At 38.4% G+C, this 26,287-nt stretch overlaps 1 protein-coding gene across 1 annotated transcript; it reads right to left on the reverse strand.

Annotated features, from left to right (window-relative positions):
• Positions 1 to 9,879: 9,879 nt before the first annotated feature.
• LOC308525014 (small acidic protein) lies at positions 9,880 to 24,008 on the reverse strand. Its single transcript, XM_081099703.1, has 5 exons — positions 23,806 to 24,008; positions 18,320 to 18,403; positions 15,237 to 15,297; positions 13,607 to 13,716; positions 9,880 to 11,760 (listed from the first exon to the last, which is right to left on the reverse strand). Exons 1-5 carry the CDS (start codon positions 23,866 to 23,868, stop codon positions 11,530 to 11,532), a joined length of 549 nt encoding a protein of 182 aa, XP_080955829.1. The 5' UTR covers positions 23,869 to 24,008; the 3' UTR covers positions 9,880 to 11,529.
• Positions 24,009 to 26,287: the final 2,279 nt, after the last annotated feature.

Raw genomic sequence — 26,287 nt, forward strand, 5'->3', positions numbered from 1 at the left:
GAGCTATTACAAATAAATGATGCTGTCAACATTTATATACATGTCTCTTCGGGTATGTGAACTCTATTTCTTTTTTTTTATTTTATTTTATTGATTTTTTACAGAGAGGAAGGGAGAGAGATAGTTAGAAACATCGATGAGAGAGAAACATCGATCAGCTGCCTCCTGCACATCTCCCACTGGGGATATGCCCGCAACCCAGGTACATGCCCTTGACTGGAATCGAACCTGGGACCTTTCAGTCCGCAGGCCGACGCTCTATCCACTGAGCCAAACCAGTTTCGGCTATTTCTTTTGGAATATACCTAGACATAGAGGTGCTAGTTCATAAGATAAACGTATCTTCAATTTAGGAAGAAAATGCCACTGTTTTCCAAAGCAGTAGTACTACTCTGTACGCCTACCCTCAATATATGAATTACTCCATATCCTCCTGTGGTGCAGCCTCCCAGATGGTCCCCAATGACCCCATGAATAAGCCCTCCCCCCAAGTGTTTGCTTCTATTGAATAGAATATAACGGAATACAACAGGATGCCACTTTCAAGATGAGGTGACAAGACTGTAGCTTCTGTCTTGGGCATCCTCCCTTGCTTACTGTGAGGAGTCATGTTGCGAGTTAATCTATGAAGATGCCCCCAGGGAAGTAACTGACATCTCTGACCAACAGCCTCAGAGCACCTGAGAGCTGAGAGGGAGCTTGGAAGTGGGGTCTCCTCCACGTTGAACTTTGAGATGATTGCAGACCTGGCTGACACCTTGATTACAGTTTGTAGACAGCCTTGGCCAGAGGCACCCAGCTAAGCCCAGATTCCCAACTCACAGAAACTATGAGATAAATGTTTGTTTCCTTAAGATGCTAACTTTAGGGGTAATTTGTTACCCAGCAATAGATAATATATGCAAAAAACCTTTCTTAAGGCATTTTGATGTGTATGATACAGGTGTATTAGCATCTCCCTTATTAGTGACATTGAACATTTTTTCAAATGTTCATTGACCATCTGGATTTCCTTTTTTGTGACGTGCCGGTCAAATCTCATCTTCTTCTATTGGGTCATGTATCTTTGTCTTGCTGATTTGTAGGGATTCTGGGTATAAGCCTGTCTGAGCCTGGGTTGCCCTTAGAACACAGCCACAGGGGCAGGGCCTTGCAGTAGATAGTATATTTGGGAAATGACTCTGTGGAACAGAAGCGGAAACAAAAGGAGGGGAAAACAGTAGAAAGGTAACTTCTCGAGCTGGTGACCACTGTTGTTTGAAACTTGGGGCTCAGTCTCACTGAGACTTGAAGAGCCATGTAAAAGCACCTCAAAATTACTCACCCGAGGTATGAAAGAAGAGCATGTATCCTCTAGCTCAGGGTCTCCAATGACCAAAGGTTCCCTGTCAGCATGTTAAGTTCCTCAGGTCCCCAGATCCCACATGTATGAGTGACTCCCATAGGAACCCCACCCTGGGGCAGCTAAGAAGCCTTGGGGCATCCAATGAGAGGTGTAGCTAGAGATCCCGCAGCAGGAACAGCCAGAGGACAATGGGGTGGAGAGGATGTGCAGAGGAACAAGCGTAGGGAAAGCAGTTTTGTGCTTTAGAACAAAAGAATATGGAGTCTTTGGGGGTCTCCTGGTCTCTCTCTCTCTCTCTCTCTCTCACACACACACACACACACACACACACACACACACACTCTCACTCACACATTACACACATTCCTTCCTCCCCTCTTCCCTGGTCTGGCTAATCTTCAGGCAGAAAGTTAACCCTGGTTCCTCAGAACCCACCCTCACTGGAGTGGCCTGTTTTTATTTTTTTCTCACAAGGTTTTTTCTAACCTCTAAACCAGCAGTCGGACATCCCCAAAGGGTCCCGGATTGCGAGAGGGTGCAAGCCAGGCTGTGGGACCCCTACCCCCAATGCATGAATTTTATGCACTGGGCCTCTAGTGTTTAACATAACAGTCCTTTAGAAAACGGCCTCACATAATTTGGAAAGATGGGCAGGCAAAATGTCTCCATACAAAAGCCTTAGGAGGCAACATCTTGGTGCTGATGATGGCACAAGAGGCAGCATCTTCAGTAGGTGCAAGTTAGGGTCCTTCCAGCTCCGGGGACAGTGAAGTGTCAGGTATTGGAGGAAACAGGGAAGGCACTGCTTGATAACTGCGGTGGTCCACCTTGGGAGGAGCATGCCGGAAGCACTCCTGTGGTTTTTCCTGTTGCCAGGAGTAACTGGGACACCTTCTGAGAGTGGGAGAAAGGCTGCCGTGAAAGGAGAGGTAGTTTTCAGGGGGGTCAATTTAGGAAGAAGTACAGTAACTGCCCCCTTAACTACAGTTTCACTTTCTGTCATTTCAGTTTCCCACGGTCAACCAGTCTGAAAATATTAAATGAGAAATCCCAGAGGTAATTCGTAAGTTCTAAATAGCATCCTGTTCCGAGTAGCACAATGAAATCTCAAGCCATCCCGCTCTGTCCTGCTTGGGATGTGAACCGTCCCTTTGTCCACCATATCCACCCTGTATATGCTACTTGCCCGATAGTCACGCCATAGCTATCTTGGTTACCAGGTCAACTGACGTGTTCAGTGTTCAGGCAACCCTTATAGTAGCCAAATGCTGTCACAATGCCTACAGCGTTAACCTTACTTCATTGTATCATCCTACCTCATCACAAGAAGGGTAAGTACAGCATAATATTTTTATTACAGTATATTGTTACAATAGTTGTTTTATTAACCTTACTGTGCCTAATGTATAAACTATACAATAAATATGTATGTATAGGAAAAACACACATTATACATAGGGTTTTGTACTATATATTGTTTCAGGCATCCACTGGCAGCCTTGGGACATATCCCCCACAGATAAGGTGGGGGGAGTAGTGTGTATATAAATATATAGGGTTGGGAAATTGATTCTGTAGAACCCCTCATTTACCAGGAGTGTATATTCATTTGAAGACTACTGGTTAACAATGGCAAGTAACAGGTCAAGCAAGGAATGAAGTGAAAAAAAATACCTGTTTAAGGAAAATGGAATCATTGATGTGATGAAAGTAGTTTTCAATGCAGTTATATCAAAGTTGGGTGAAACCATATTGAAGTAACTGAGGAGGGAAGGGATGGCAGTGAGTAAATAGAGGCAGTAATAGAAACAAGTTATTAAAATTGGATGTAGAATGTGTGGAATTAAGATTATAGCTGAAGTACATGATATCCAGGAACAATCTTTTTTTAAAAAGATGTGAAATCTTTTGGAGTATAAATGCAGACAGAAAAGGGAGGGTTCAATAGATTAAGGGAGGGGTTGAAGGCTCAAAAGCAGATAATCAAAAGCCTTAGGTTCACAAGATGTAAAGGATTAGCAGTAGCTAGCATTTATTGAGCACTTATTAACTACTGGTATGCTAAAGCTTCTTACCTGTTTTATCTAATTCTCACAGTAACCACCTAGGGTGGTTGCTATTGCTACACTCATTTTACAGCCAGGGACTAGGGCTTCAGGCCTATTTAGATCCAAGGTCACTCAGTTTATCAGCTAAGGTGGTAGAACTGGGATGTGACCTGGAGTAGTGAGACTTTTCCATGGCTGTGGATTTAGGTGGACATTCAGAGACCATCTGCCTGATAAAAATCTCTATTTCTTATGTAAGCTGGAAGGCAAAGACATGTTAAGAGGGAAGGAGAAAAGAGAGGGTCATTGATGCCAGACAAGTTTGTGAACAGAGGTTTTAAAATGTTATTTAGGAGAATGGGAAAAGAGTTTGACTAGAGAAAACACCAATGCAGTGTTGAGATCAATTAACATTAACTTTTAGTAATACTGATTTGTGCATTTGGTGTTTTTCTCTAGAAATAATCTGTAGAGGATTAGCTATTTCAAGGGATTTTCCAGGAAGGCATCACATAGGGAAGGGTTATTTGGGATACTGACAACAGTGATATGAAATGATAGATCAATTGAAAATTTAAACAGGGCTTATGAGACAGGTGAAGATAGATGGATAATAACCTGACTTGACTGTGTAAAGAAATAGAGCTGTTATGGTCAGAGGTGAATTTCTAAATTTGAGATTTCGGAGATAAAGTTGTTTTGGATATTTAAAGTACCTAGGAGACAGTAATACAACTAAAGCTCTGTTTGTAAATGGTCATTGATGTCAATCAGATATCTGAAAATTACTTCCTCAAAATTTAGGAAGGAATGTGACCTTTCTGCTCTCAAATGATCTTTATCCACAATGATCACTTCAGACTTTCTTCTGTACTGTCAATGCCTCCAGGTTTAAAAAATTCTAGATTTGGTCCTAGCTGGTTTGCTTCAGTGGCTAGAGCGTCGGCTCGCGGACTGAAGGGTCCTGGGTTCGATTCCAGTCAAGAGCACATGCCCAGGTTGCAGGTTCGATCCCCAGAAGGGGATGTGCAGGAGGCAGCTGATCAATGATTCTCTCTCATCATTGATGTTTCTATCTCTGTCTCACTTCCTCTCTGAAATCAATAAAACGAAATAAATTTTAAAAATTATTTAAAAAGTATAGATTTGAGGAGAGGAATTTAATATATTAATACACACAAAATTGAAATCTGTTCCTGAATAACTTTTCAATCAGAAGACAGTTACCCCACTTCCCAGCTTGCTCCTCTTGCTCCTTTGTCAACTCTGGGTCCCAGTCTTGGGTGGGCACAGGTGGGTAAACAGCATGCTGAGCCTCTTCTATTTAAACTACCCAGAGCTATCAGTAAATTCAACATCAGGTCCAGCCTTTTCGTTCAGCATTGCATACACACTTTTTGCTCATAATCCATTATAACCTGGTGGGACCAATGTTGTATATGCAACATGACTGAAACATGAAGCAGCACATGACTAGAGGATTTCTGAAAGAAAAAATGTAACATTCTGAGGTGAGTCCAAGATGGCAGCATAGGACACTGAACTCGCCGTCTCCTAAGAACACAGTGAATATACAACTCTATATAAAGCAATTCTTCCCGAGAGTCAGCTGAGAACCAAGGGAAGAGCTTTCACACAACAATAAAGACCATGTATTTGTAAAGAAGGTTGGGCAAGAGCCATTCAGGAGCTGAGGGAACGCCTCAGCACCAGAGGAACCGACAGCACCACTGTCTGTCTCCCCTGCACTTGCATAGTGGGTGGGGAGCCCTATCCAGTGTTCCTACATGGCCCCTGTATTGTCCCCAGCCACCCCTTCTGGAACTAACTGGAGGGTACCACAGCACGAGTGGACAGGGCCTCTCCACCCAGAAACTGATCCAGCAGGTACAAGGTACGGTTGCACACAGGGCTACTCCACCCAGAGAAGGAGAACCTAGTAGGGCGCTGCTGCTACAAGGTTGCCTCGCTCAGACCTAACTCTGGTAATAAAGCAACAGGGGGCACCACACATACACCAGGTCAGAAGGACAAGGAAGTGCACACACATCAGGCTGTCCTGCCCTGATTCCATTCTGACCATGGGCAGCCAGAACAATAGGGAGCTACCACACACACGTGTACACCAGGGTGTCCTTACCGGACCCTGTTCCTGGTCCATGGCTCACCAGGTACTGCGTGCACCTGCCCCAACTTCAACCTGCTGGTACTGTCTACACAGTGGTCACTTCTATACAAGACTACTGTTTCAAGATTGGGAAAGCAATATATCTATCATCTAACTCATGGGGACAAAACAGAAAGTCAAATAGGGGAAGAATATGCCCCAAATGAAGGGACAAGAAACACTGGATAAAAACTCTAATGAAATGGAGATAAGTAATTTGCCTGATAAAGAATCAAAGAAATGGTCATAGGATGCTCCACAAACTTGTGACTAGAGGAATTCAGAACTTCAGCAAAGAATTAGAAAATACAGGAGTGGGCAAAAGTAGACTTACAGTTTTAAGTGTGCAAAACAGTTTATTCTTGTACTAGAGGCCCGATGCACGCAATTTGTGCAAGGGGCTCGGCCCCCGCTTGCCTAGGTTGCCATCTCTGCCTCAGCCCTCGCAGCCCCGGATTTGTCCAGAAGGATGCCTGGTCTAATTAGCATATTACACTTTTATTATATAGGATTATTTAGTAATTGTATTATTTTCCATACGAATAATTATAAGCCTACTTTTGCCCAGCCCTGCACAACAAAGATCAGACATGATGAATACAGTAACAGAAATGAAAACTATATTAGAAGGAATTAACAACAGGTCAGTTAATACACTACAGATTAGCAACCTGAAAGAATAATGGAAATCACTCATTCAGAAAAGCAAAAAAAAAAAAAAAAAAAAAAGGTGATAGTACAAGGGATGGATTGGATCTCTGGGACAAAATCAAGCCCTCTAATATTCACATAGTAAGGGTCCAAGAAGGAGAAAGGGGCAGAAAGTATATTTGAAGAAATAATGGCTAAAAACTTTCCTAATCTGGGTAAGGAAACATGATATCCAGGTCCCAGAATGGCAAAAGTTAAGGATAAAGAGACAATCTCATAGGCAGCAAGAGGGAAGCAAAAACTCACAAGGAAAACCCTCCAAGGCTGTATCACTTGATTTCTCAGCAGCAACTCTACAGGCCAAAGGGAGTGGCAGGAAATATTTTAAATGTTCAAAGAAAGGTTATCATTCAGAATTGAAGGAGAGCTGAAGAGTTTCCCAGAAAAGCAAAAACTAAAGGAATTCATCACCACTAAAATGCCTTTATAAGAAATGTTAAAGGGGCTTCTTTCTACAGAAATGAAAAGGCCATAACCAGAAATAAGTTAATTGAGGAAATAAAAAAAAATCTCACTGTAAAGGCAACTATATGATAAACAATGAGTAAACCATTTTAAAAGCTAATATGAAGATCAAAAGAAAAAAGCAAAATTAACTATAATCTGTCAGGGGATACACAAAACAAAAAATAAACTATGATGTCAAAACTGTGAAATGTGGAAGGGGGAGTAAAAATGTAGTGCTTTTAAAGTGCATTTGAATTGAAATGTCTATCTGCTTAAAATAGAATTCTACATAATATATATGAGCCTAACAGTAACCACAAACCAAATACCTAAAAAAAAGCCCAAACAAAACATTGAAGAAAACCAGAAAACCAAGAATAAATCAAGAGAAGAAAAAAGGAACAAAGAAAAAGTACAAAAACAATCAATAAGCACGTACCTATCAATCATTACTTTAGAGGACTTCCAGTCCAGATGGTGGATTAAAAAAAACACTGTGCTCACTTTCTCCCACAACCACATCACAATTACAACTACTAATAAACCATCATTGACAACCACCTGAAGAGTAGTTGAACATTATTCCTATAACTAAGGATAGAAAGAAGCCAATCAAGACTAGTGGGAAGGGCAGAACAGGCAAGTCCCACATCCATGGTGTGGTAATTAAGAATCAGGAGGGATATCTTGGCTGTGGAGGTCCTCACTGAGCAATGAGGGGTCCCAGCCCCACACCAGACTCCCTGACTTGGGAGCATCAGTACTGAAAAGAGGAGTCCCCATAACATCTGGCTGCAAAATTCAGAGAGAATGGTGTCAGATAAAGACAAAGCGCTGCTAGAGACCAAGCCGGTTCTTTTAAAGGGACCACACACACGCTCCCTTGCTCACAGACCACTCACTCTAGGCTCCAGTTAAGAGGCAGATGCTCAGAAAGTGCCAGGGATACAGGAGGAACTAAATTGACTAACTTCAGAGCAAGGGCTGGAGGGGCACAGTTAGGGGAAACTCCAGAGATGGAAGCACTGGCAGGCACCAAATCCGACCTCTTCATTAACCTGGCTAATACCATTTGCCTCGCCCTGGCGATTCCAAGACCCGATGCCACCCAACTTGCCTGCCTGGCCTAAGACTCTGCCACTGGCTCCTCCACCACACAAGTGGCCTGCCTCAGCTCATGCTACAGATTCCCCCAAACCACTCAAAGGTCCAGAAATGGCCAACAAGCAGCAGCCAGCCTTAGTGTGCCTTGTAGCTCTCGCTAAGCATCCCCAAGCCCAACACAAGCTGTGACTGGTCTCAACTTGCATTGTAATCCTATCAGCTGGCACCAAGCCTGGCATAAATGGCAGCCAGTCTTGGTCTGGAATATAGCTTCAGCTAAGTGACCACAAGCCTGGCACAGTGGCAGCTGGACTCAGTTCACATTGTGGTCCCCACCAAAGCCTGGAACAAGTGGCAGCCAGCCTCGGTTCGCAGCATAGCCTCTCCCAAGTTCTTCCAAGCCCAGCACAAATGGCAATCAACAGATCACTTTTTAGCTCCTACCAAGAGGCCCCAAGCCAGGCACAAGTGGTAGCTGACCTTGGCCTAAACCAGAGAGCCCCCCTCCAATCCTCAAAGAGGTTCCATATCAAACACACCCAGTGGCCAATTTCAGACCACACCAGAGCACCACCAACCAGCTCCACAAATGACACATCGAAGGTCAGACTCAGCTGGTACTAGAGCCCAGTAAAGTGACTCCTGTTCCATGGGGTCAGCCCCAATATAAAAGCTCATTTCCTATAGTTATAGCCAGTTCTCAGCCAGCCTGGGTCATCCCCACCCACTGACGTGCCAACGGCAATCGAGGCTCAACTACAACAGGTGAGCGCACAAAAGCCACACAGGGGACATCCCTAGAACACCCAGCTCGGTGATCAGGGAGATTGTGCCATTGGGTCCCCCAGGACAATTTCTACATAAGGCCACTATGTCAAGACCGGGATACATAGATCTACCTAATACATAAAACAAACACAGGGAGTCAGCAAAATGAGGAGAAAAAGGAACATTCCTCAAGTGAAAAAACAAAATAAAACAAAAAAAACACCAAAAATCCACAAAAAGAACTAAAAAAATGGAGATAAGCAATCTATCACACAGAATTTAAAACATTTTATAAGGATGCTCAATGCACTTAGGATGAAACCATGAAATGGGAAAAAAAAGATTAGATGAAGTAGAGGACCAAATTAGCAATCTAGTAGACAAGGTAGTGGAAAACACCCAAATGGAACAGCAAAAAGAAAATGAAATTTTAAAACTTGATAGTTTAAGGGGCCTCTGGTACAACCTGAAGTATAACAACATTTGCATCATAGGGGTACCAGAAGGAGAAGAGAGAAAACAAGGGATTGAAAAAATAATGGCTAAAAAATTCTCTAACCTGGTGGTACTCACATCAACAAATTGAGGGATAAAAATCACAACCATCTCAATAGGTAGAGAAAAAGCATTTGACAAAATTCAACATCTCAGCAATGTGAGGCTAGAAGGAACTAACCTCAAAATAATAAAAGCTATATATGAGGGGGGGAAAGGAGACTCACGTAATACTTTAAACAATAAAATTTTTTTTAATAAAGCTATATATAAGCCCACAGCTAACATCATACTCAGTGGTGAAAAGCTGAAAGCTTTTTCTTTAAGATCAGGAAGAAGACAAGGATGTTCACTTTTACCACTTCTATTCAACATAGTAGAAGTCCTAGCCACAGCAATCAGAAAGAAAAAAGGAAAGAAAAAAATTAAAACCAACCAAATCAGAAGGGTATAAATAAAACAATCACTATTTGTAGATGGCATGATATTACATATAGAAAACCTTACAGAATCCAAAAAATTAATAAATGAAGTAGCAGGATACAAACTTAATAGAAACCCATCACCTTTCTATGCTCTAATAATGATCAAAAAGAAATTAACAATCCCATTTATAACTGCATCAAAAGGAATAAAATACCTAGGAATAAGGTTTTAGCGAAAGACATGAAAGACCTGTACTCTGAAAACTATAAGGCCCTAAAGAATTTGAAGAGGACACAAATAAATGGAGAGACATACCAAGCTCACAGACTAGAATGATTAATATCATGAAAATGTCCATAATACCCAAAGCAATTGATAGATTTAATGCAATCCTATTAAAGTATCAATGGCATTCTTTTCAGAACAAGAGCAAATAACCCTAAAATTAATATGGAAACACCAAACAACCACAAACAACCAAAGAAACCTCGAGAAAGAACAATTGGATGTATGAGATGCCCCTTGATTTTAAATATACTACAAAGTGTTAATAATCAAAGCAATATGGCACTGGCACAAAACAGAAACATAGATCAATGGAAAAGAGTGGAGAGCCCCCAAATAAACCTTCACTTATATGGTCAATTAATCACCAACAATGGAGGGAAGAATATACAATGGAGAAATGAAGTGTCTTCAACAAGTGGTGCTAGGAAAAGTGGACAAATACATGCAAAAAAATAAAATTGAACCAGTCTTTTACACCATATAAAATAAACTCAAAATGAATTAAAGACTTAAATATAAGATCTGAAACCATAAAACCCTTAAGTATCTAGTTCAGTAAACAAGTTTGATTCAAGCCTTTGAACATGTTACTAAGAAACGATATTTTGAACCAAATTACTCGAAGTTCACTGACTAGCCAATAATGCAGTTTGTGTAAATTTGGTGTACAAACTAATCCCCTAACAGTAGATTGGTTTAATCTTACTCTAACAGAACTAGCAATTAATTCAGAAAGCAATATTGCTTTTTAGGAATTAGATAATCAAGATAACAGCATTGGGATAAAATGAAGAGAATTTGTTTCAGTTTCTTATTCAATATGCCTGCTCCTCAATTTTAGGTAATGAGGATAAAGGTATCACAACCAAATATGGGAAACTGCTTTCTCTTTATTTAGGCCTTAGGAAGAAAATTAACTTTGGTCACATATTACCTAAAAAACAAACAAACAAAAAAAACCCAACAACGCCCCCTCCCCTCCCCAAAAAAACCCCCACAAAAAAAACCTTTTACATATTCCTAGATAGGACCAAATGATCAGAGATATAATTTCTTTTGCAAAACTTTGCCAAATATTATTTAAAAATCTAACATTCAATGTAATTCAACTTATATAAAGACTGCTTGAGATCACAGCATTCCAAATGTATGAGTTATATTTCCATCCTAGCAGGTGTGAAAAGTATTTGCTCTCATGTTGCTTTGGTCCAAAAGAATAGAGCTGAATCAGTAAGAGTAAACTTAAGTACCTAACCGTTTGCCAACATTAATTTAGATTGTTATTGGCAGCAGAAATATCCATGATGAATAGTTCTACTATATCAAAGTATAATAAAATAATTCTTTTCATGAACATATCAGAGTACAGATAAACTTTATGAGAAAAATATGAACACAAAAAGACAGCTACCATAAACAAAAAATAGTGTCTCCCTCAACTATTTGAAGGATAAAAAGGTGAGAATAGAGGTTTGATAATGCTAATATGAAAGGAAATTGAGTATTGTATTTATTTCTTATTTTATACAACTCTTACGCTTTACAAAATTGATTTTAGTCATGCCCATAAAAGTGTAACCCATGGCATCTGAAAGCAAACACTCTTTGTAATTACTTAAAAGGGCCTTTTTAAAAATTATAATACAAAGGTCTGTGCTCTATAAGCAGTCCTCCACTGTGCATTATAACAATAAGGCTTACTTTTAATACAAAGACTAAGTGTTTGGGAGTTATGAACCACTAGATTTAACAAACATCATTTTATAGTTGCTTTTTGCATCTTTTTTGTTTTTGGGATCCTCCTCTTCATCAGGGTGCTCAGGAGCCTGGAGTTCTTCAGCAGATTCTTCTTTTTCTGACTCTGAATCACTTTCAGAGTCATCTGGACTTTCAGGATCAGGTGAATCATCATCATCATCATCATCTCCAGCCACATCACCTTCTCCATCATGATCTTCTACCTAAAATACCAATCAACAGCTTCTTAAATAAATACAATCATCAAGTACAAAAACTAAAAAAAAACAACAACATTTCCTAGCCATTAAATTAACAGGTTTAAGACTGTATTATGCTCACAGGCTGTCAAAGGAAGAACTGAGGACTTCATGTGTTTTATATACTGGGACTTGAATAGGATTTTGTTTTAAGAAAAGGCTTTTGAAGACCACTCACTCACCTACGTGTCCCACCCTCTACCCTGTTTGAAAGCATGAGACAATTTTTTTAAAGTAAATAAGGTAAGTTAACTTCTGATTCATAGAAATGTGGAAAACATTGTTTTGGATATTACAGTATCAATGTTTTGCATATTACACTACTTTGGAATAATAAACCAGTAGTTATAAAAAAAGATGACTCAGGAAACTAAGAGAATTCTCCCTAACCAGTACTGACATGATATATTTCATCTAACTTGAATGTTCTTCATGCCTATTTAAGATGTGCCTTAGTGGAGACACACACACAGCGCGTAAAAAAATGACAAGAATGTGGGATATGGGTGAGTAAAAAATGTAGTGATGTGTTCAAATTTAAACAACCATCAACTTAAAATAAGACTGCTAGATTTTGTACCAGACAGAAACACTATAAAAATAAAAATTATAGGCAAAGGTCTTTCATGAACATAGATGCAAAAATCTTCAACAAAATATTAATAAACTGAATTCAGCAATAATTCCAAAGATCATACACCACTATTAAGTGGGATTTATTCCAGGTATGCAATGTTGGTTCAGTATCCACAAATCAATTAATGTGATAAACCAGATAAATAAAATGAAAGATAAAAATTATATGATCTCATCAAAAGAAGCAGAAAAAACATCTGATGAAAATGCAACATCCATTTATGATGAAAACTCTTGGCAACATGAGGAAAGATAACTCAAACTCACATAATAAAGACCATATGACACACCACAGTTAACATACTCAATGTTGAAAAGTGAAGCTTTTCCTTTGAGAACAGGAGGAAGACAAGGATGTCCACACTCATCAACTTTATTTGACATACTATTGGAAATCCTGGGCCACAGTAATCATACAAGAAAAAGATATAAATTTCCATCCATATTGGAAAGGAAGAAGTAAAATTGTCAGATGATAATAGATGAATGGATAAAGAACATGTGGTTCACATACACAATGGAATATTACTCGGTCATAAAAAAGAATGAAATCTTGCCATTTGCCACATCATGGAAGGACCTAGAAGGTTTTATGCTAAGTGAAATAAGCCAGACAGAGAAAGAGAAATACCATATGATTTCACTTATATGTGGAATCTAAAAAACAAAATAAATGAAAAAAAAAAAAGAAACAAACTCGTAGATACGAGAACAAACTGATGGTTGCCAGATGGGAGGGGTGTTGGGAGGATGGGTATAAAATGTGAAAGGGATTAAGAAGTACAAATTGCCAGTTATAAAAACAGTCACAGGGATGACAATAGAGCACAGTGAATATAGTCAATAATACTGTAATTACTATGCATGGTGCCAGATGGGTACTATACTTATTGTGATCACTTCATAAGGTATATAATTGTTTAATCACTATGTTGTACACCTAAAACTAATATGGCATTTTATGTCAACTATACTGAAAAAATGTGCCCCAGCAGTTACTCTAAGCAGAATTTACATAAGCTGATATCAGAAAAGTTATTAATAAATCTCTCAAAAATCTCTTCTTATCTACAAAGACCTAGTACGGCATGTAAAAATATTTTAAGTAACTAAAAATTTTATCAAATTGCAAATTAATTATCTTCCCAGTTAATGAAAATACATTAATTACTACCTCACTGAAGCCAAGTCCACAATGTCTTCGATATCTTCCTGACAATTTACTGTCCATACTTTGCTGATATTGAGACTCCAGTTCTTCATTAATTTTCTTGTCTTCTTCCCCTGCATGTCCAGGGTACTTTGGTTATGTTTCAGTCAAATTAATAAAAATATTTGATTACACAAAAAAACCCTTAATACAGATGCTATTATAATCAGGGCTGATTTTTCGAACTGTGACAAATTTTACAATTAATTTTGTGGATGGGTTTCTATACCATACGACTTAATAGACATAAAATAACTGAAATATGTATTTATGATTACTTCTTTAATAGCCAACCCTTCCAACTACAAAACTGTTTATAAAAGATAAACAGCTTATATTTTCCCACATAATTCACACTAGACACAAGAGCCTCAGAAAAAGTGCCTGGAGTTCAGATATTCTAAAAATTAATTAAAAGAACTCTGGCTATTATATGTTTTAGCTTATTTATAGTCTAAAAACTATTCTCCTGAAAGTGAATAGTTACAGAAAAACCTCCAAACAAAACCTTCTGTATTCAAACAAAAATAATGAAAAGACACACAATTCTTTCACAGGATGGTTAAATAAAATGACCTTGTAATGGCTCTCCTTTATGACTATCTTTGAATATCAGTTTACTGAAGCAACATAAACTTTTTTTATCATGCAACATATGACACATATTTTTACATATATACTGTTGTATGTAGTTATTAAACAGAAAACTAAACTACATGTGAACTTACCACATAAGAACTCGATGTTATCAATACAATCAAAGCTTTTTGTGCATGGCATTTTAATTTATAAATAAAAGAAGAATTTCACATTTTAATCACAAATGTTGGTGCTTTTCATTATTGTCACTCATAAAGCCCCCTGTTTTAAAAAGCAGTTGAATATATTTCCATTCTGCAAAGCTCAGGGACTCTTTTAACCTTTTGTAGCAATGCAAATTAATTAGAAATTGTTTAATACCAGAAGTATAAAATACCAATTAATTTATAAAATGTGCTACATATTCTAGGTCAGTAAAAAGCTAATTTAAATACTTTAATTGTTTTGTTAAATATAAATATAAGGCCATTATGCCCTATTATTAATGTCCATGGATCAGGATCAATTTGAAATAGGAGAAGACTTCACTTTTCAGCAGACTGAATTCAAATCCAAATCCATTTTCAGTTCTTCTTTAAAAGTTTTCTCCCCACAATTTTTTTAAGTTAATTTTTTCAGGCTTTGCAATGAATTTTAGTTCTTCAAAGATTTCAGAAAACAGCAAATAAACTATAAACCAGTAAAACATGCCAATTATAAGATATGCTAAATAATTTATAAAGTAAAAAATATATAAAGTCAATACATACTACAGTTCATAAGATGAGGCATAAAACCTTACTACCATTAAAATGAGTCAGTAAAAATGAAGACATAAAGGGTCAGTTTCTTGGTTAGAATATCATACTGATGTGTACTCTATAATCTCAAATCTTTTAAAAATCAAAGTATATACTAATTATTACATAATATATGTAACATGTTTACATATACTATGTACATTTCCAAGTCTAATATTTTAAATATCATTTTAATTATGTTTTAAATTTCTTACCTGTTCGGAAGTGAGATGTTGATTTGTGATCTCCTATAACAAGACGACCAGTATGTTCTTTCTATAATGAGGCAGAAAATGTATTAGAATTTGAGACCATTAATCTATATATATAAAAGCCTAAGCGAAAGTTCAACTGGTAGCTATGACGTGCACTGACCACCAGAGGACAGACACTCTGACCGGTAGGTTAGCTTGCTGCTGGGGTCCGGCTGATCGGGATTGGGCGAGACAGGCTGGACATGCCCTGGATGAATCCATGCAGGGGCCGGTTTCGGCCCGATCCCCACAGGCCAGGCTGAAGGAGCTCACCAGTGCATGATCGGGGTGGGGAGCGACTGCAGGAGGGCTCCAGGGTGTCTGGTCCATCTCACCCAGTCCCGATCAGGACCGGCCAGCTGGGGAGGGACCCTACCGGTACACGAATCCGTGCACCAGGCCTCTAGTTTAACATAATTATTGAGTGTCTACTATATGCCTGACACTATTCCAGGCTTCTGGGATACAGTGCAGAAAAAAAGATTAAGTTTAGATCCCTGTCTTTATGGAATTTACATTCTAGCAATGGTAGGGATGGGGAGGGGAAACAAAAGTAAATTATGTATGTTAGAAGGTAATAAATACCATTAAAACACATATAAATTAAACAGGGTAGAGGAAGAGGGTGGAGAGTATGTAAAGAACAAGCTAGAATTTTAAGTGGGAAGGACAGATAAATAAAAAAATGAAGACAATCTAAGTATTTTCTTTTCTAAGAAGGCCAATTAAATGAATTGCTTTAACTTTCCCACCTTCTTTTTCTGATGTCTCAGGCATATCTCATGGAGACTGCAAATGAGACTAGCTAGCTAAAAATGAAACAGACTTATAATGCAGTTTAAAAGATCTTTACAATATAAAAAATGAAAATCATTATTACTACTGACACATCACACTCAAATTGCTAGCTCATTAGTATTTGGTGGCAATGAGCACCCAATCTCAAACTATCAAAAAGAACACAATTTAAAATAATCTAGTTTTATAAAACAAATTTTTCCATTGATTTTTTTTTCCCCATTGATTTTTTAGAGTGAGCGAGAGGAAGGTGGAGTGAGAGAAACAATGATGTGAGAGAGAGGCATCGATTGATTGCCTCCCACATGTGCCCTGACTGGAGCGAGGGATCGAACCTGCAACCCAGGTACATGCCCCTGACCGGAAATTGAACCTGTGATCCTTTGGTGTGAGGGCTGCCACTCTAACCACAGAACCACACCAGCTAGGGCCCAATTCACTCTTTATGGTTCATATTCAGTTTCATAAGGTAAAGAAAGAAATTGTTCACTGACTTTGCAAAGCAATCTTAATCATCTGTGAAGATATAGTTAACAAATCTTTCTATTGTAAAAGGATGACAGACACATTCTCCATATCCAAAGATACTACTGAAAGCTTCAGGCATTAATGTTTTACATGCTATAAACACATAAGCAAATCAATGATTCAATATGTTGTTTCTTTAGATTCTAGAAAATACCTCATTAACAAGATCTGGATATATAATGGCAATGGTCTATTCATATCTTCTCAACTAATTCTCTCTGTGACCAATAAAATACTCATAGTTGGCTAGGATTAGGAATATACTTTGTGTCCACAAGCCAGAACAAATCTAATCAGCTTATATAAAAGATCAAAGCTACAATTTTGCCTTGCTAGCAAAGAACTGAATGTATGCTTAATAGTCCATTTACTGGTGGCCAAATTTCTTTTTTAAATGTTCAATCCATTCTCTCCCCTTTTATTGATATAATTCACTATTGGTAGCTATATTGCATACATTTTGTTAGTGTTCTTCCTAAGTACTTGAAGAGTTTTCATTCCACTAGGTTTAGCATGCCCTCTAAACTATTAATTATTTTATATATTCTTAGCAAATCTTTTATTTGCATGAACCTAGGCAAACTTCAAAATACTTTCTATGACAAATTACAAATTATGGAAAATCTGGATTAATGAGATATACAAATGCCTCCTTTGTATAGGTCTTCATGGTTTGCATGATCTCTTCCTACCCTCAACCCCACTGCAGTAGTCTGGATAACTCCTCATCCTTTTAGATTCAGATCAATTCTATTTCTGGAAAGGTTTCTTATACAGCTAAGCCAGGGGTAGCTATCCTTGTCTGTTGATTCCACAGCACTATGTGTATAGCTCTTTCATAGCAATTATAATTCTGTACTGTTATTATCTAATTTCTTCTATTACATGATGGCTCCAAACATGTGTTATTGCTCTGTGTGATGCCCCCCACCTCCCACCAGACCTAGTACAGTACCTGGCATATAGTGGTCAATAACTGTTGGTAAAACTAAAATGCACAAATACATTCTCATATTAATAACAAAAACAAAAAGCAGAATTTCATTTTAAGGATCTTAAAAGGGAGAAAAGTTTCCCTATTTCTTTCACATTCTATTTTACATTCTATTTGGAGGAAGGCTATGGGGACAATGTTACAAAAATAAATGTACTTGCTTACAAAAAATAAATATCTACTTACCACTGTATTTGAATGTTAAAATAAATTGCCAGGAAGAGAGTTTTTCCAATAGGTGATGTTTTTATGGCACCTATATTTTATATCTTCTATTATGTTAATCAAAAGAATTTCACAAAAATAAATTGAACATTGAAAAAAATCAGGGATAAAGGTTATTCCCTTGGTTACTTCTTCAAGGGCTGGAAGGAGTGATATGACCTACCAATTGGTCTGTCCAGCAATACCTTATATCAAATCATTAGTCTAACAAATGGCAAATCAAAAACTTTAACATCTTCTTTCTTCTGTAGGAGTCCCCTCAAACCAAAAATTTTTTCTATACAGTTCCTAAAGCTACTGCTCAGAGGCAATGAGAATCCTAAGAAATTGTAAGAATTTTAAGTGCTCACTTTGGTCAGCTATATTCCCTAAAGCCTAAAATAATCATGCAGAACAGGGAAATGGGATCCAAGTATATTCATTCCTTCTCAATTAACATACACAGAAAAGGGCATTATTTTCACAGAAAAGAAAAAAATGCATACTGTCTGATGCTTACCTTTCCTGCACCCATAAGTCTCAAGAACTTTTGTTTTCTTTCTTCGTTACCTAAGTCTGCTGCCTCCCAATTGCTAGATCCAAGCTGGAAAAGAAATTAGCATATTAATTTGTTTTGCTAATATTAAGTATTAAAAATCTTTAAGTTTACCGGTAAATTCTAAGTTTTTTCCCCTGTCAGTTTTAACTATGGGCTCATTCTTATTTAGGAATTAAGCACATATATCATAAATATACAGCCAGTCCCCAACTTATGATGGTTCAACAAGACTTTTCAACTTTATGATGGTGTAAAAGTGATGTCCATTTAGTAGAAACTGGTCAGACTAAGCTATGATGTTCAGTAGGTTAAGAGTGCATTTTTGACTTAATGGTATTTTCAACTTATGATGGGTTTATTGGGATGTGAACACATTGAAGAAGCATCTCTTCCTTTTGTTACCTCAAGGCAGAAGCTTTTAGTTTTTTTTTACAGCCAGAGAGCTGTTTTCAAATTTGTTTCTATCAGAATAATCTGAAGGGCTTGTTAGAACATGCCAGGAATTGCAGATTCAGTAGGTCTGAGGTAGGGCTCACAGATTTCATTTCCAACAAATTCCTAAAGTGATGCTGTTCATGTGGGCAACCGGATGTTAAGACCAACTACCCCAGAGCTTTATAGGACTCTAGAGCATGTAGTACTTTGAACCCAGAGGGCTTCCAAGTTGTTAATTTAAGTTAGCTAACTGGCTTTGGGATATTAGGACAGTTTAACATCAGAGTTTAATAGACCCAATTTTAGTTTTCAGTTTCTTTTCTTTTTTTAATTTTATTGATTTCAGAGAGGAAGAGAGAGGGAGAGATAGAAACATCAATGATGAGAGAGAATCACTGACTGGCTGCTTCTTGCACACCCCCCACTGGAGACCGAGCCTGCAACCTGGGCATGTGCCCTTCACCAGAATTGAACCCGGGACCCTTCAGCCCGCAGGCCAACGTTCTATCCACTGAGTCAAACCATCCACTGAGTCAAACCAGCTAGAGCATCAGTTTCTTTCTTTCTTTCTTTTTTAAAATATATTTTTATTGATTTCTTACAGAGAGGAAGAGAGAGAGATAGAGAGTCACAAACATCGATGAGAGAGAAACATCGATCAGCTGCCTCCTGCACACTCTACTGGGAATGTGCCCGCAACCAAGGTACATGCCCTTGACCGAAATCGAACCTGGGACCTTTCAGTCCACAGGCCGACGCTCTGTCCACTGAGCCAAACCAGTCAGGGCCATCAGTTTCTTTTTGAGGAGTTCTAGTTTTTGTAAGGATATGTTATGACTTTCATTTATTCTTAGAGGTCTTCCAAAGAATAAAGACAAAATTTACTTATTTTTTAAAAGAACAGAAAAAGCCATTTTACTTTATAATTATCAAATACTGGGCGAAATCAATATCAAATATTGAACCTTTTGATAAATCTAATATGGAATCCTAATGCTATTTTTCTCTACATCTTGAAACAAATGTAAGAATTACTTTAAATCATCAATTATTCCCAACTATGCTAAAAATGACTAAAAGAGTAAGAAAATAGAAAAATGGTAGAAGAGTTTTCTCATCATATTGTCTAAAGCAGTGGTTCTCAACCTTCTGGCCCTTTAAATACAGTTCCTCATGTTGTGACCCAGCCATAAAATTATTTTCATTGCTACGTCATAACTGCAATGTTGCTACTGTTGTGAATCGTAATGTAAATATCTGATATGCCGGATGGTCTTAGGCGACCCCTTTGAAAGGGTCGCTCGACCGCCAAAGAGGTCGCGACCTACAGGTTGAGAACCGGTGGTCTAAAGTATTGCATTACTTTTAAAAAAACATCACCCCTTTGTTGGTCACTTCTAGCTTTCTTTGGACACAGTTAATTCAGATTTTTTTTTTTCATTTCTACCCATAATTGCAAGTGGGTAAAAATTGGAAACTGACAGAAGGCATTTCACAATTATCAGACAAGTAGTTGAATGCAAACTGACAAGTGATGGCAAATTGTATATGCAAAAATCTTATGACTATGAGTCTTTGAATCATGAAATACTAAATAACTTTTCCAACCCAGAAATCAATTATAGACCAAAAAAAAAAAAAAAGAGAGAGAAAATAAATATAATACTCTCATCCAGAGAGTCACTCAACAGGAAGGACTTCATTCTGCAATATTTTGCTATAATAGCCTGGACCATCCTGTTTTCCTAAAAAGATATATGACTTTTATTTCATCTTTTATGTTATCTGTACACCAAACTTATTTGATATGGTTTTTAAGTGGACAAATGATGAAGGCAGGTGTGTATACAAAGGTGACTAGAATGAATGTAGAAATGAAAACATTCATTGATCATTCTAATCGAGTTTATAATTTAAAAATGAAAATGTTTCACATTTATGGAGCAGACAACCCCTTTCTCAACACATTATAAGCAATCAAATGTTTAAAACAATTCAAGTAGTATGATATTTTGATGATGCAAATGTAAGAACTAGAATAACTTCCTAATAAGCTAAAATCTATTAGAAATATGTTTGTAATCTTAAATTATATGTTCCAGCTTCACACATAACAACTGATAGGCAGTTAGCTGTATTCAGAGGATGCTCATCATTTTGGGTATGTATGTCATGAAAATGTGGAATACAAATTTGATTTGGTATGGTTAAATTCATATTAGAATTTCTAATGAAGGCGATTTTCACTATTCTCCTTACTTATGAAAATATCTTGTAAAAAAAGACTAATAGAATATAAAAGAAACAATGGTGGCCATTTCTTCTGGGCATATGAGTTTAAAACTATTTGTACTACATGGACAACTATGGCTCTTCTAAATTCCTTTTGGTCGGGGGCTTATATGCTCTCATAATTTTGGCTAAGTTCCAAATTTCTGCTTCTTTCCATCTGACAGCTCATCTCTTCACAGACCAGTTAGTTCTTAACTATTTCTGGTTCAGTATAGTTTAAAAAAAAATTAAAGTACTAGTGAAGCTTAAGTTCTGAATCCCACTAAATTACTTGCTCTTTGTTAACCTAGATGTGGCATTTAACTTCTTTTCATTCCTTATCTATATAGCAAGGCTCCTTTCACTTAAAAATTGCAGTGTTTTACAACTTACAGACTGCTTTCATTTACATTCTCTCAAGAATCCATTTAATAAATAAGGACAATGACGTAAAGAGGCTAAGGGACTTGCTTCCATCCTCTAGCCTTAAGTCCTCTGCTCTTTCCACATTATACTGTACACAACCAAATGAGATAGAGTATGTGGAAATAGTTTACGAACTAGTTATAAAAATATATAAAAAGAGCAAATGTCTTCAATGTCTTTATATAAATAACCTTATCATTTACAATTTATAATCCTAATTTTTTTTAAGCTGTCGATATTTTATAGAACTGCAATCAATTTACCTCCAATAATACCATAGTAACGTTTGGAATTGCCAGCATTTTACTAAAGTTGGATTCTGTGGTTTAATATCTACTGTTAATACCTTTTTAAATATTTGATAATCCCCATTTAATATGTGAGGTCAGTGGGCAAAATAAAACTTCAATTATATTTTACATGCAGTGGATGTTCATTAGAAACTACTGACCAAATACATATTATAATTAGTTGATTTTCTATAATTTATATGTTTAAAAACATTTAAAAATGTTTTACATATATTAAAATATTTTAAAAACAAGTACTTAAGAGATAACTCCCAATTACCAGCAAAAATAAAATTCATATGAAAGAAACTTTAAAAAAATCACTATCAAGAGATAGGTTATTGTATTGCTTTGTATTGCACTATAATATAAAATTAACAACATAATCAATTTTAGGGAATGTGTGATGGTGCTAAGTCCTGATGTGATTTGTAACTATAACCATCATCTTCAAAGAGAATGCTTGTAGAAGCGGAAAAGGCCTTAAAGGTCATCTAGTTTAAAATGATCCCATCAGAAGCTATCGAAGTCTTAATTACTTAATCTCTTTAACTTTGTGTTAAATTACTTAATATCACCAAGAATTTCCTGTCAAGCTAAAAGACTATGTCTGAGTCTAGCAAAACAGGTACCTAACATTCTAACAATCAAGTCACAATTAAGTACCAGGAGGGAAACAATGTAAGAGCTTCTGAAATGGCACCCAGGTTACTTAAAAGCCTAAATAAATTCGCGGCATGAACTGGATTACCATATCAACAAGAAAAGATCTAAAAGCCTCTAGCAGGCAGGAACAGAGGGCATGAGTAAAGCTCACTATAACTATTCATCCCCAAGTCTTCACAGATTACTGATCTTTCTGCAAAGCTAAAAGAGCCTTACTATTCGGGACCTAACCCTTCCACCCAGAGAGCGGCGGGTCTTAACCATTTATTTCATTTGCTACAAAAGATACACACCGGTAGTATTCAGTGAGCCTTTTATGATTCACAAAATAAGATATTATGAAAGGCACTGAACTGAAGCTTAAGAAAATAAAAAAAGATACATTCAGTAGTTGATAGTGCTTTAAATAACGGAAAGAAAACTAGATGTTGTTCCTTCCCCTTCCTTAAAGATGACCTGCCATGCTCCCCCTCCCCATCAACATTCTCGGTGGGCATGTATTGACCCACCGTACGAGGACCTAGTTTAAGTTGACTGGTTACTGCAGTCTCCATGACAATGCGCCAGGAGCTGGGGCAGAGATACAAAACGGCCGACGAGAAGCACCTACTTATTCATCTTTGACTTTCCAACACCTGGCGCCGCAGTAAATATTTAATGTGTTACTTTAAGAAATGAATGGTTTGCTATTTAAAATGACGTGCTGGGGGGAGGGGGGTGGTGGTGGAGGAGGAGGAAAGCAGAGGGAGAGGGAGGAGGGGAGCGGGAGGTACTTGACATCAAAACGGGCTTCTAGGTCGCAACGTCTCAGACCTCACCACCTTGCGCCAGTCACAGATGACTCCCCCGATACATTTTTTTCCACTCAACACGGTTCTGAGTGTACTCTTAACAGTGCAGTTAAGATTAATTGTCAAGAGCACACTGCAAAAATAACCCCGGCCGGAGAAGCCGCCCAAATTGCACGAACACCTTGACCCTGTCACAGGAGCAGTTTAAGCCTCAAACAGGGCGTGTCCGGCCGTCTCTATCCCGAGTGGGAAGGCCCGACCAAGAAGCTTCATCAGCCGCCGAAGAGGCAGATATGACCTCTTGACTAGGCTCTCTCACGTCTCGACCGTACAGGATTTCCTTCCTCGATCCCGTCCTACGCAGGTCTCTGATTCTCAGCGTGCGGCCCTCTTCAAACCTTGCGACCCTAACTAAAGAAGGGAGACATTTCCCATTCCTCTGGGTCCCCCGCCCTCCCTTCCTTTTCGGGCCACCTCCGGCGCTTCTTCCATCTACACCCACCCTTCCCGGCCTACCCCAACCTTTAGTAGGCCTCAACCCTCATCCATTCCGCCATTTGTTATTTACATCGTCGTCTGGGGACGCTGAACGCTTCACCCCGTGCGGATGGGACTCCCTGGCAGCACTCATCGTTGCGGGGACCCCGACAGCAAATGCCAAATCGAGTCGCTGTTCTCCTCAGCTCCGGCACCAGCAGCCAGCAACCTGTCTCCGGACCAAGCAGCGCCACTCCAGAACGCAGAGCCCGTCGGCCCTTCTCTGCCACAGTCGTCATGACGCAGCCGCTTGCCACCCCCAGAGCACCCTGGGAGTTGTAGTTTTCTGGCTGACTCCATAGCGGCCTGAACAAGACACAGAGGGGTGACGGAACCTACTATTCCCAGGAAGCCCAGCGGCGCACCTCGTGCTGTGTGGCGGGAGTGTCCTCTGAGGCCCCGCCCCCTCCGGCTGGTGGAGGAAGCTTTCCCGCGGATGGGTATGGCGGTGAGCGTTGTGGCAGAGCTTCCTTGGCACAAAACGAAAGTTAGAGTGGGTTTTCGCTTTTCACTGTAAGATGCCGCACGGTTGACCTACGTCTCTGTCATACTTTTGAGGCTCACTGAATCCTCACGAGTGAGCTTACTCCCAATACAAAAACCTTTGAAAAAAATATGGCTTCTACTGTTTCCACCCTGGTGTTCTGTATTACTGGTAGAGGTTTCTAGGTGAGCAGCGGTGCAGCTTTCTAGAAGTTTCTGAGGAATATTTTGCTGCTTTCTCTTTTTCACTGACATGAATCCAGTTTATCGGCAGTTATTGAAACTAGGGCCCCCCTGAGGGAATTTTTTTTTTAATGTATTTTATTGATTTTTTACAGAGAGGAAGGGAGAGAGATAGAGAGTTAGAAACATCGATGAGAGAGAAACATCGATTAGCCGCCTCCTGCACATCTCCTACTGGGGATGTGCCCGCAACCCAGGTACATGCCCTTGACCGGAATCGAACCTGGGACCTTTCAGTCCGCAGGCCGACGCTCTATCCACTGAGCCAAACCGGTTTCGGCAGGGAATTTTGTAAGCTTTCCACATGGCTTTGTGTGAAGTGGTAGTGCCCCTGTGTGACCTCGATTGTGACCCCTGGTGTGTAGGCAATTGTATTTTTGCCTCAATCCAGAATTTCTGCCAGAAAACCATGTATCTTTTTTTTTTCCCCTTAAAAAATATTTACTGTTTTTATTGAGGTGAAATTCACGAAGTTAATCATTAAAGTGTACAATTAAGTGGTGTTTATTACATTCAGTGTTCTGCAACCATCACCTCGATCTAGTGCTAAGACGTTTTCATCACCCCAAAAGCAAATTCCGTACCCATTAAGCAGTCCCTCCCTTGCAACCACTAATCTCCACAGAAACCGCTGCATTTAAGGGCTTTATTTAGATATTGGACATTTGTTCGTGCAGTGTCAAAGTATCTGAATTGTTAACCAGGCCTGAACCTGTCTGCCTTCAATCCCAGCGTTCTGTGAGGATCCCTGTCCTTACTTTTGAAGCTTTCTGACCTTGATTAAAAACTTGATTTTTTTTTTTTAAAGAAAAATTCAGTAAGTGGGGTGACAGTACAGAAACAGTTGCATTTTGCTGTGAAGCTGCTTCACTGTTAGCCCCTGAACTCAGCAATTGCTCTGGTTTGCCCCTGTAGAAATAATATCACTTCTCTCCACTGCGGGCTCTCACCATTTATAGAACTGTCACCAGTGGAATATAGTTCTTTATGCAGTCATATATCCAAATTCTGCTCTTTTATTTTGGAAGCAAAGGGATAACAGTACTAATTCGAATATGGACAAAAAGAACACATCAAATAGGATCATTTTTACAACCAAGCAAGGTCACCTTAATCAATTAGTTCTGTGAAGAATAAACCATAAACCAAGGTGGAAAAGAGTAAACCCATGAGGAAAAAAAGTGCTTTTTGAAAGTGGTTGTTTGCTCTTCACTATAAATTAAAATATTTTGCCTACTAACTATGAGTCTACAAAAGTTCTATAAATGGAAATTACAATGAAATTACAGTTAAGTAACAGAATTTTCTAGGGTGGACTGTGGTTCTCCAAAGCATTTAGAACACTTAGCTTTATTACCAATAAACCACTGGGATGCCTGAATAGGTAATTTAGATTGCTAAAAGAATTCTGAAATAAAAAGGACAATCAATAAGGCTAGCAGTTACTAAATAGTTTTAATTTACTTGGCGAAAGTCTAGAAAAGCTTAATGAACTGGCAACCTGTCTTATTTCTTCACCAGAATTGTTGGCACCTAGGTGTAAGGCTAAATCTTCAAGTTATAAAACAAGATCACAAGCCTAAAAGTAACACAGGAGATAATGAAAACTGGATCATTTAATCAGATTTTACTCTGCTTCATATACAGAAGACTTTAGGTAAGAATGACATTATACAGTGTAATAGAATTGCTTATATGGCATAGAAACTCAGTAATTCTCTTCCTTGTTTTGTAAAAACAAGAAGATATTCTATACCAAGTGAACTCTGAAATCACATCCTCGGGAT

The sequence above is a fragment of the Myotis nattereri genome, assembly GCF_964212035.1.
Source record: "Myotis nattereri genome assembly, chromosome: 9".
Taxonomy (NCBI): domain Eukaryota; kingdom Metazoa; phylum Chordata; class Mammalia; order Chiroptera; family Vespertilionidae; genus Myotis; species Myotis nattereri.

Bases quoted from the DNA above. Each gene is read 5' to 3' on its own strand.
- LOC308525014 (XM_081099703.1), bottom strand. From the start codon at position 23,868: ATGAGTGCTGCCAGGGAGTCCCATCCGCACGGGGTGAAGCGTTCAGCG. The intron at 18,404-23,805 runs GTAAATAACAAA...TTTCTTTTCCAG, and splicing joins CAGCGTCCCCAGACGACGAT to CTTGGATCTAGCAATTGGGA. The intron at 13,717-15,236 runs GTAAGAAATTTA...CTGGACATGCAG, and splicing joins AACATCTCACTTCCGAACAG to GGGAAGAAGACAAGAAAATT.